This window comes from Rhagoletis zephyria, unplaced genomic scaffold, assembly GCF_001687245.7.
Source record: "Rhagoletis zephyria isolate East Lansing unplaced genomic scaffold, Rhagoletis_zephyria_1.1 Rzeph_scaffold_15763, whole genome shotgun sequence".
Taxonomy (NCBI): Eukaryota; Metazoa; Arthropoda; class Insecta; order Diptera; family Tephritidae; genus Rhagoletis; species Rhagoletis zephyria.
Genome location: NW_016172829.1, coordinates 1 through 12207, shown reverse-complemented (window position 1 = coordinate 12207; position 12207 = coordinate 1). Strand labels below are relative to the sequence as shown.

Below are 12207 nucleotides of genomic sequence, written 5' to 3'. Positions count from 1 at the left end.
TGTACATAGTTTTGTAAATTATAATAATACATTTTTAGCATTTTTAGTGGCAGCTGGAACCTGAATACTTTCGTTTGTTTGATATCCAAAACGCATGCGCGAACTGTTGCCCTAGGTAACAATTGCTCACTTTAGTGTTAGTTCAAAACCGTAAATACAGTAAAACTTCGTTAATCCAGATCAATTAAAACCAAGTCACTCCGGGCTAACCAGGAATCCGAATTACCAAAGGCATTAAAATGATTGTGGAAAAACACTTTTAATTGTTAATTAATGTATTATGTGTGACCTATTTTGTGGCATTTCGATAAAAAAAAAACTGACTGTCGCATTTCACACTTATTCGAGAAATTCCCGTGCTACATAGTGATGCATCGTAAAATTCGTTGTTCACGTAAAGGAGGAAATAAATTTAATAAGAGAATATGTAGAAAGTAATGTCTATAAATGGAAATAGCATGAATGTATTGTATTTTATTTTAAATTATCGAACATTGCACACAAGCGGTGGAGTTTTACTGTACTATATATGTATGTACATATAGTGATGCATGCAGTCACTCGTATGTACATTAGACCCATCAAAAAGATAAGATCAAATTGTTGCAATTGATTTTGAACACTTACAATGCGACTTTTTTTTCTATGTATAAGTTTTCTATTTGATGATCGCTTTTTAAGAGTTATAAATATACCATCGTAAAGATGAAATGCATCCAAATACAAACAAATAAAGTTCGATGCTGTTTTTTAATATGGAGAAAATGAGCGACACCTTCAACAAAGAAATATGCGTGCTCAGACTTGCACTTTATAGTACTAAAATTGAATCGCTGATAAACTGCATACTCAACTTTTTTCTAAAGAGTGTAATTAAAAATTGCAATATTTTAATTTTTGTTGTAGAATTGAACATTTTTTTACAAAAAAAAATGCAAAAAACAAAATATTTAAAAAACAGTTTCCGTATTGCAAAAAAAACTCTCTTACTATATCTAAACTTTATTGATTGACTATAAATATATTTTTAATTATTTTAGAGAATAATTGAGCATGTGCAATTCAAAAGATATGGACGTTTTTCTGAAAACCGAACCAGTCGTCACTCGCTGATATCATTTTAAAAAATTTAAACTATTGTGTGTGATAAAAAGAAAACCTTAGTTGCATAGAGATCACTTAAATTATTTGGAAATCATCTAGAAAAGTATGTATGTAGTTAGATGTAAGTTTTAATAGACTGCTAAAAAAATAATTTTTTTTTATTTAAAATATCCTCTTTGGACCTATTTCTAATGTACGTACCCTGCAAACCAAAGTTCCCGAAATCTTAAGGAAATCGTTAGGAGTATCTCATTTCTGTAACGATTTTTTTAAGAATTTTCAAAGAAAATTATATGAAGTGGTTGACACGAACTCGTGAAGAAATTTCTATACGAAAAATAAAGAAAATTTTGGAAAAATTCTGAAAGATATTCTTCACATAGCACCATTATTTTCGTTGCTTCATAGATTTTCTTCCGAAATTTCGTAAAAGAATGGAAGTGTGCGTAATTTATTTCATTTTAGAAAATTCGGCAAAAAATCGAATTAAATCTTAACGAATTCTTCAAAATTTCTTTACAATGCAGAATACTCTGAAAAATGGTTTGCAGGGTAGATACAAATTTACATAAGTACCTACATATGTATGTATGTACGTTAGGGCGGGTCATTTTTTTTTTTAATATGCGGATATAGCATAGGAGGACTCTACGTGCCACCATGGATCTAAAATCAATTTGGAATTTGCCAAATTATGCAAATGGGTTTCGAAGAACATGTGAAAATGTTCACTGTTGCGCCCTCTGGTAGCATTTTTAAGAACAATACAAGTAAAAAAAACACACCATTTTGCATGGTTTTATACAAAATTTAAGCACTTCTTTACGACACTACAGCAAAATGCTAAGAAACCTATTTTAGCAATTTGGCAAACTTCAAATTGATTTTAGACCCATGATTTCTTCAGCAAATTCGCTTGGAATTACACGTAGAATCCTTCTGTGCATACAAATTGACTCGTCCTAATGTGCCTACATCTAATATTTTAGTTAACACAAGGTTAATAAGCCTGTGAGTGTCCTAATGATTGACACTTTCAAATGCATGTCATGTATACCTAAAATACAAACAAATGCATACATACATGTACATATCTATGTATAAGTACCATTTTAGGGTTGGCCGAGCCGGGCGGCCGCCGGGGGCGCCGGACTTTTGAGAATGCCGCGCATACTTACTTAATTAAAACACCTACTTTTATGGAATTATAGTTTTGACGCTTATAGGTGCCAGGGTAATTGAATAGCGCAGTAACAAAGTTTTTGTTCCTATACAAATTTTACCCTATAAGTCCCAGTTAACGCGCGTTTACAACTACGCGCATTTCCTTGCATGCTAATGCGCTAGCTGAGCAATTTTTATTCACCTCATAATTGCCCGAAATTTAAAATCTATCTTGCTTTCAATTCTCACAGGCCCTAAATACTTTAGCCTCGCTATCCATCTTAAATCTAATTGCAGGAAAACTAGATTTTGAAAGTCACATCATAAAGTTTAAAAAGGCAAGCAAAATTCGGTTTTAATAGTATTTCCTTGTGGAACAAAAAGCTATAAATAACAACTTTTTTATTATCAAATATGAATTGACCGGGCGCCTTATTAGTTAACGCCGGCCCTGTACATATGTAGATATGTAATAAAATAAAATAACCTCCAAACTATGTAGATATGTATATTTTATTATAGTTCGGTCTCCTAGACGTTCCTGAAGTCGCTTGAGGTCAGTTATTGATATGAAATCGTATGGGAAAGTACATATTTGCAACTTATACTATTATTTAAGGGAAGCAATTGCGTTTTGAAATTCAAAAAGTGTTGCATTATCATCAAGTATTTTAAATGTGCTTTCCAAATCCTACCGATTCCGGTAGCGGACGTAGTAGGGGTGCAGACGAAACAGCAAATAAAAACCACCTGCTCAAAAACCACCACCAAACAACATTTGTCCTCAAAACAACGCCACTCTTCATGCTTCACGGTTATTACATATTACAAATTTACTCTAACCTACATCACGCCGCCATATATTCGCTGGTAAGACAATCAGCAAGCCACCCATTGCGTCAAGCAGTAAACTCACCTCTCAGCACCGGACACTATCTAGTAAATCGTCTTTTTTATTTTTAAAATATTTAGCGTAAAATTGTCAAAAATATATTTCATACAAGGCATATCCATGATACATCATGGCATTATGGCATGGTATCATGGTCATATCGATGTGCCTTGATTTCATAGCTACAAAAAATTATTGGGATTTAGTTTTGGTGAATGGTGTTTTATATAATTATATAATTATTTATTTTTTGATTTGCCGGAAATGGAAAATCTACTTGAGCACAGTTGTTTATTTAATAATAACTAAATAAGCTACGCAAATATTAACAAATAAATATCTCAAATTGAGTGAAAATGTCTAATGAATTGAACTCGGATGAGGAAAAATATGCAAACGAATCCTTCGAAAATGATACAGACGAGATTCCTGAAATTTCTGAAACAGAGAGTGAAAGCGAAGGAGAGCCGGCAGTTGTGTCTTCAAATAGTAACGTAAGCACTTTAAATTAGTACATATGTAAGCAGAGTAGATTTGTTGATGTTTGCTTTACAGCTGTATGCCTACGCACGGAATCGTTTCAACGGACGCAAAAACTCCTTGCAGAATAAAAATTATGTGCCCTTCGACAGTTCTTCGGAAGACGATCAGGATGTTGTTATCAGTGAAACCATTGCTGAAATCAATACGGAACCAATGTGCATGGAAGACGCCATCCAAACCCAAAGAACACCTATCAATTCTGCGCTAACACGCCGGGGCAGTGAATCTCTTGCTACAGTTGAGATTCCAAATTTTCCATCCTATGCCAGTGATGGTGGCATTATCGACGAAGTCTCGGATAGTGACGAAACAAAAGCCCAATTGTCGTTAGAAAATGAAAGTCAATTGCTGAAAAAATTTAACGATTTAAATTGTGGTAAAGATGAGTTGTCAGCGGCAGTACAATTAGAAGATGAAGTATTAGCAGCCAGCAGCTTTCTTCAGCCGGATGTGGCCTACGAAGAGGAGTCTGTGAACGAGTCCCAAAGGGCGAGCATGAACGATCAGAATACACCATTAGTAGACACTTGTCGACAAGATCTGGTGAGTTTTTCCGATACCGATAACTTCAGCGAATATCCGTCCAAGGAAATGGATAATGAGCCCGTTGAATATGAACCAAGTATTGAGGTGCATATTAGTAGTGAAACACCTTTAAGCTTCAATTCAGATGATTATGCCTTTCATCTAAACTTTTTAAAAAGCAATGGTTCCAATGAGCAATTGCGGTAAGTGGTAATTAATTGTAGATTACTCATTGGTTTGTTAATAATTTTATAACTATGTATAATTGTAGTATCCGCCATCAGCAACGCAAAAGCTGGAGCTTTTCAAATGACCGTATGCGCGAAATAGAGCGTCATAACCACATTCTGCTCCGAAAGATACTCTCTCAAAAGCCAACATACCATTGGGCTACGACAAAACCAACTAAGGTGAGAAACATTTGTTAATTGTTTATAATATCAAGTATAAGATAAAATACTAATTCAAAATAAATTTATACTTATATTTTTATACGTTTCTGAATCGGTTAATATGTATTGTTGGCATTACTAGTTCACAACATTACCCCCGACGACACGCATCACCAGCGCAGCTATCAACCGTAAAAAGAAGCAACGACAGATTGACATGGATAATCAAGGACTTAAAAGACGCATAGAGGCAATATCACTGCGACGTCCAACGGTGCAACATTTAAATTAACAATAAATGTTTCTGGATTTCGGAAACATACACATTTGAATTACTAATTTAGACTAAATGATTAAACCAGGAAAATATATTTTTGTCATTTAAGTATTACTAATAAAAAAGTTTTCGTTTTAGTTATTATGTGGGAAGTAACAATAGAAATAAGTATGTTTTAAAATTTAATCACTCCATTACTTTAATAATGTCTTAATCCAAAAATTTAAAATTTTTTTTTTGTTAAACAGCTATATAATACCCCAAAAGATGGCTGGAACCACAAACTAATTCTTACGATGCCAGGTTACACAAAATATTGATTGTGGAAACAAAACCATATATTCTTTCATAAATATTCTCCAATTGATTGATAGGCGTGAGCCGGATTTTTACAAATTATTATAAAAGTTACAAACAAGAATACAAAAAGAAAAAAATAAAATAAAAGAAGACAGTTAAAGATAATAGCTTCCTTTGCACAAAAAGGGGCATGCAAGTGGCAAATACAAACATTGAGTTAAGCATGCAGAGATTACCGCTAACTCTTCTGTTATGTAAAATGTGCATAGCTGTATCGATTACCGGCATCTCACCAGAACAAAATATGTATTCATTTTTACTATGGGAGTATACCTTAAATAATAAGGCCCTATAAGGATGACAAAACTTCATTGATAATCAAGAATCAAGTCTTTTTGCTGCTAATTGCTTTGAAAGAGCGTTTTTAATGAAGAATGTAACTAGTTTTAAGCTTTAGTAGATTATTTTTTTAGTTGGTTTAATGAGTAATCGGAAGACTTTTTGCACAATACTAGATTTGAAAGGAAAATGAATTAGGGGTTTTCCGTATTAAGGTAACGCATTCAAATGCAAAACTTAGAGTCGTTTACCTGGAGTTTTGCTTTTTTAGTTAAGACACTATTGAAGTTGAGCGAAATAATCAAAAAATTATATCAAGCATACAAAAATGATAATAGAAATAATTACTTTTACACTACATATTATATCGCACTTTTAAAATTACGTGCATTTCTAGCTACGTATATATATTTACTTTACGTTAATCAATAGTTTTGGCGTCTTTCAAAGTTTCAGATTTTTCTATTTCATCAGCCTCATTTAAAAATGTTTCCCCTAATGCCTTTATGGCTTTAAATGCAGCTTCACCATTTTTCTCTTTAAACTCCTGCTCATTCTTCAGTTTGATTTGTTCTCGTTTTTCCAACTCACGATAAATGACTTGTCCTATCTGAAAAATAAATAGCAAATAAAATACCAGAACGCACTGCAAATAATATAGCTTTTTTGAATAAAAGATAACTTACATAAACGTCAATAGCTGCATATAGCAGCTGGTTTTCATCCAGTGGTATAGCATGCCATTTACTCATTCGTACTTTCTTATTCTTGTCCACAGCATGTTCGACCTTAGGGAAAAATTCAAAACGACTGGGGTATTATTTGTCGTTTTTTCTCAATAAGTCCTATTAGCTCTATTCAAGTATTACGTAAGCACCAATGGCGGGCGGGACAAAAAGCAGGCTGGGGTCCGAATGATAATTACATTAGCAACTTTGCTTTCGTTTGCTTACAAGGGGTAGGAGGGGTTACAAAAAACAAAAACTCTGCATACGTAATACTTGCAAGGGCCCAATTATACACATGTACATTCAAAACCTATTTCTTAAAATCGACATCATCCTCAATTTATCCTTTACTTACAATGTAGTTTGCCAAGCGCTCCAGACTCCATCGCCCGCCTGTTTGGCACACTTCATTACACCAAACGCCCAAATCAATGCACTTCTCGATTAGATGATCCGCATTCACTTCGGGGAAATCACGCGCCAACTTCCGAAAGTCACTTAAATCCAAAAATTGACTTAATGCAACCAATATCAGAATTATTTTTACCTTTTTATATTGACGCCATGTAGCCGTACTTTCGGGTGCTTTAGTAGTGCCACCAGGGCAGCTGGCAAACGTTTTAAATTGGTCAGTTGAAAAATATAGCAGCAGTGCTCTTCTACGCAAATTTGTATCACTGCAGATTTACCGGGACCTGTTTGGAATGAGAAAGGCCATTCCATATCAAACGCCATTGGCACTAGATCCACATGTACTTGCTTTTCCACCCATTGACTATATAGGGAAGTTTATACAATTTTTTTTTTTACTTTTACGCGAAACACACGTTACTTACAACACCAAATCTGCTGTTTCAGCTATTTCATGTCCTTCCGTGTAATACTTGATTTCGCCTTTGTATTTTATAAATGGCAGTTTGCGCTTGATTTCTATTTCTTCAGGTATAGCAATATCGCCCTCGGCCATCGAGCGCGTATTACGAGTCAAGCGTGCGCTACGACGTTTTGGAGGGTTGTTATCTTGACCTGTGTTTTCTTTGTCCTGCGGCGCATCTGCACTGACCTGGAAAGGAATATTGCAGAGATAAACGAGAGGATCCCAAATTCACTGCGTCACTGAAACTGAATATCTACCTCATCCTCACTTCTTCTCCTACGCTGTCGAATCATTGCCATAAAAGTTAACTAGTCTCTCATTGCTTTCAAAATCCAAATGAATTTAACCAAAAACAAAACCAGCTGCCAATGTGTCATCGAAAATTGCCCGCCAAACTAGATATTAAACGATACAACTTAATACTCGATACATAAAATTTCGGTATCGATACTTACAAATCAAGCAAAGAGCAGCATTTTCCCCGATAATTTGGAAGGAGCATAATGTAATGGCCCGTTTACATACAACTTTGGCGTTGCGTTGGCGTTGGTGTCGCCTCGACAGCTGACTATGAATACATGCATTTATATGAAAGTCTCCATATAACCAAAGTTGGGCAACGCCAACGCCAACACAACGCAGAAAGATGGCCAACTCTCAACTTTTCGCGCACGTCGTTCGTCAGCTGTTCTAAATAATCAAAATTATGTGATTTAATTTTCATTTTTAATCAAATGCGGGCAAGAAATATAGTTTTTAATGCAATTATTGATGTAAAATTTTGATTTATCTGCCGCTGGTATGTTCATTTAGTGACCAAAGTATTCTCTGCTAAGCGTTCATTGTAGCAAGCACGGGCGTTACTCGCGCTGCTGTCAAAGCGACGCCAGCGGCAACGCAACGCCAAAGTTGTATGTGGACGGGCTGCGTATCTTTATACATTCCGGATAATCCCATTTCACAGCCGGAATAAACAGAATACATTTGAAATATACGTCAACATATCATCAGGAACGTTCTAAAGAATAAATAAACAAAAAAGTTTATTCTAAACGTTCAGAATGAATAAAGAAATGCAGCCTATGGGGAGGAGAAAATTCGAACTTCTCAAGAGCTGTTTGAGACTTTTTTGACAGCTCAATAAAGAAAATCTACTTATATGTAAATTTGTATTAGTCCCCTTTGAGACACGTCAAGTCTTGAATGCAATTTTTTTCGCATTCTCTTTTGTGTTTTCTATTTGCTTCCACACGCGTCAACTTTAATTGAATTAGAGATGCAAATAAAAAAAATACCTGTTTTTCGAACTGATGGATCGGGACAAAAAATTTTTGCCTAGAAGGAACTCAAATTAAAAAAAAAAAACAATTTGTAAAAAACTATTTTTTTGTTGATTTTTTATTTTAAATGTTTAGAGGATCTTACGTTAGTGGCATGAAGCTTTCGCCTGAGAAGACCCCTAGTAAAATTTTCCGGAGAAAAATTTTCTAGAATATATCAATCCTCTAACGACCTTCCAAATTTGCTTTTTGCTTGATTTCTTGAAGTAAGGGTCAAAATGACCCTTTTAGGCGCGAGGTAATGGGTTAAAATGTTCTACGAAAATATTTCCCATGAAATTTTATCATATATGTTGTTGTTGTTGTTGTAGCAGCACGTAGTCCCCGAATTGATTGGTTGCTTATTCATCTTCATCTTCCCCATCTGACTCCTCCAACCTTAAACTATGTTCACATATCTATATTATCTCAATCAAAGCTCGTTTTTTAATCACCCCGTTTACACAGGCAAATCTCAGATTATTAGCCGTCAAATTTGTTGTGCTTGTTATTTTCACATCTCCAGGAAAAGTTATTTTTCTTCTCTGTGCCACCGTGATCACGTTTTTCTGCTATATTAAGCAATATAAATATATTTTAAATTAACATTTTATTAAAAAATACCTTTAAAACCCTCTTTTCCTTGCTAGTGTCCATTTCTGTTTACTTTTACATTTGCCATTTCTCCTCTTCTTCGCAAAAACAATCGATAAAACTAGGATGGACACCTAAAAGTTATCGGTTAAATCTGAGATTATTTTATAATTACAGATTAACAAGGGGGGAATTTTATATGGCTAATCTCTTTTTCTAATTACAGATTAGGAAGTTATGCTCGAAAATGAGGATAATCTACTTATATGTGAACTTAGTATTAGGCCCAGCAAGCGAGCAGTCTCGATAGGTTGTCCACAGCGCTTCGGGTGTCAGATGGGAGGGATATGTAGGGCATGCGAACAAGTGTGCGGTGTTGTGTGGACCAGTTCCGCATGCTGGGCAGTTGTCAGCGATCTCTGGGTCTTATCTGTTTCTGTATGAATTTAAGCGACTGCACCAGCCAGATCAGGGTTGCGCCAGTGTGGTTTGATTTCGCTCAGACATTTATTTTAACTATTTTTTCGACTTTTTTAAAAACTTCTTAGGCCGAGGCATGAAAACTTTAGTAGGCCATGAAATATATATACAAGGTAACTTTTGCAAATCCACCGAGTGTTTTATTACTGGATGGGTATAGTTTCAGAAAATGTTAACAAAGTCCGGGCTGGGTGTATAATGAAATCCTGATATACAAAATACCGAAATACAGAATCCCGAAAGTCATAATCCAGACACGACCAAATCCGACAAGGCATAATCCAGACACGACCAAATCCTGCCATACATAATCCCGACAAGACACAATCCAGACAAGATCGGGATTTTTGTCATGATTGTCTTCTATTTCACTCAAAAATAATGTATAAAAGACACTGTTGTTATTATTGTTGTAAGGGCTTACTTAGCCAGTAATTGTCCGCAGGCTCAACTAACGGTAGGCCCACGAAACTTGATATTTCGATGAGGTAGAACCACAGGGAGAGGGATGTTAGTTGAGTTGGATTCAGGTGGCATGTGAAGAGGTGGTTGGTGTCAAGAGGAGAATCTCCACATGCTGGGCCAGAATTACGCGGGTATCTCGTGGCAGTTGAAGCTCACTCTCATTCACATACGTTAAAACCGGACGGCCAATTGCCCTGGATGTTTGCAACACAGTTTCTTTGCCTTTGGCCAAGTACTGCCGAATTGGAGAATTGAGGAATTTGCTACGGCTCTGTACTTTGTTGGCAATTTCTGTTGTTTGCGCCGGGAACGAGAGCTTCATCCGACAATTTTCCGGTTATTCACCGTCGGAATTGGTTTGCCATCGACGAGAATACGCAGCTTTCGTCCTTGTAGTAAAATTGTTGCCGAGGATTTTGTAGGGAGGAAGGTTAGGCGCCTTGCAGTGAAGGAGCGAAAAAATGTGGAGTGCTAACCGTTAATACTTAAGCATAAGTCATCAATTTCTTTGCCGGACGCCTTGTAATTTTTTTTGTGTGGATTTTGTCTTGACGGGATTTTGAGTTGTCGGGATTTTGTCCTGTCTGAATAATGTGTTATCTGTATTTTATTTGGTCTGGATTTTGTTATGTCTGCATTATGTCCTGTCTGGATTTTTCACTTTCTGGATTTTTAAAAATTCTCTGGATTATGTCTGTATTATGGGATCTTTAAAATCGGCATTATGGAGTGCTTCCATCTGGGCTGGTTTCGGCTGTCCCACAGTGTAATTTGAGTTTAACTTTTTAGACACCTCAAAAATATTTTAATTGTTGCGCAGTATTTTAAGCACAACACTTTTTAACTATACTCGACTTTTCAAACAGATCGCACCATCGTAAATGTTTAAAAAAAAGGTTTATTCAAAACCATTTCGATTGATACTAATATTGCGGTTATTTATTTAATTTCTTAAATAATTTGATTTTGATTTTCTTACATATGGCACAGAACTAAATCTATATTACACATCTTCAGCGCAAGCTCGAGGAAGCGATTATTTGAATTTGACCCCCCATTTTTTTTAAATTGAACGAACGAAACAGATTTTATGACTTGGTGTTAGATATTTAACGCAGACATCTCCGAACTCGATTAAGAAGTTTGAATTAAACAAGTTTTTGGAAAATTCGAAAAAAATCCAATTAAATCGAACCAAATTTCGAATCGAATAATTGAGTGGCTGGGCATTGTTCGAAATTCGGAAAAATCGAAATTCAACCCCCCTAAACATCCTCACAATGAAGGTATACGAATTAGTTGTCAAAAATTTTCCAATGGAAAAGTATGCATGTGTAAGTGAAAAAGTCTGCATGTATTGCTATTAGTTGCGTTCCAGATAACTTCGTGTAAAAACCTGTAAAACTGTAAAATAACAAAATTACTCTCTTGAAAGAGAGGAGCGAGAGCGAAATAATAAAGGGCCATTCACATACAACTTTCTTCGCTTTGCTTGACAGTTCAAACTTTGACAACAAAGCGTGAAACACAGAAGTTATGCTACAACAAACGCTTTGACAGCTTTTACGTTCTCCTTTNAAACTTTGACAACAAAGCGTGAAACACAGAAGTTATGCTACAACAAACGCTTTGACAGCTTTTACGTTCTCCTTTTCCTCCATATATTTGATCTGTAAAATAGATAACAATATAATAATATGCATTAATAATAACAATATAAATTCCTATTTACCCTATTTTTGTCATTAAATGCAAATGCAAGCGCACGAGAAAAGATACATGTAGACAGCTGATTTCCAAAGCGGGCAAAAGTTGAGAGTTGCCCATGATTTTGCTTCGTTTTGCTTTGCTTTGCTTCAAACGTTTTTTATGTGAGCATACTCATGCATATGCCTACATCGATCTTATATGTCAAAGCAAAGAACTATCAAGCAAAGCGAAGAAAATTGTATGTGAATCAGCCTTAAAGGTCACCTGGAACGCGAAAAACTACTTTTCCTGTAACTACTTCCATTTTTTTTTTTAAATGTAAAGTGCCATGGAGACGATCAAATATCGTTATCAACCATCTCGCGTTATGCTTGACAAAAGAACAAGCGCACTTGCCTTCTGATCGTCGTGGTGAGCAAATGCGCGGACAAGAAAATTAATTGTTTGTTTAATTGACGAGTTTATTTGAACGCTTGCGGGCCAATCTCACACAAATGC

The 12207-nt window shown here is 35.5% G+C and overlaps 2 protein-coding genes across 2 annotated transcripts; one reads left to right on the top strand and one right to left on the bottom strand.

Annotated features, from left to right (window-relative positions):
• Positions 1–2911: 2911 nt before the first annotated feature.
• Positions 2912–5334, top strand: hmw (hemingway). Its single transcript, XM_017635493.1, has 4 exons — positions 2912–3654; positions 3716–4431; positions 4500–4638; positions 4763–5334. The coding sequence occupies exons 1-4, from the start codon at positions 3517–3519 to the stop codon at positions 4910–4912; spliced, it is 1143 nt and encodes a 380-aa protein (XP_017490982.1). The 5' UTR covers positions 2912–3516; the 3' UTR covers positions 4913–5334.
• A 253-nt stretch (positions 5335–5587) lies between these two features.
• WRNexo (WRN exonuclease) lies at positions 5588–7540 on the bottom strand. Its single transcript, XM_017635494.1, has 6 exons — positions 7399–7540; positions 7101–7327; positions 6812–7039; positions 6620–6761; positions 6223–6324; positions 5588–6146 (listed from the first exon to the last, which is right to left on the bottom strand). Exons 1-6 carry the CDS (start codon positions 7438–7440, stop codon positions 5958–5960), a joined length of 930 nt encoding a protein of 309 aa, XP_017490983.1. The 5' UTR covers positions 7441–7540; the 3' UTR covers positions 5588–5957.
• Between the last annotated feature and the right edge of the window lie 4667 nt (positions 7541–12207).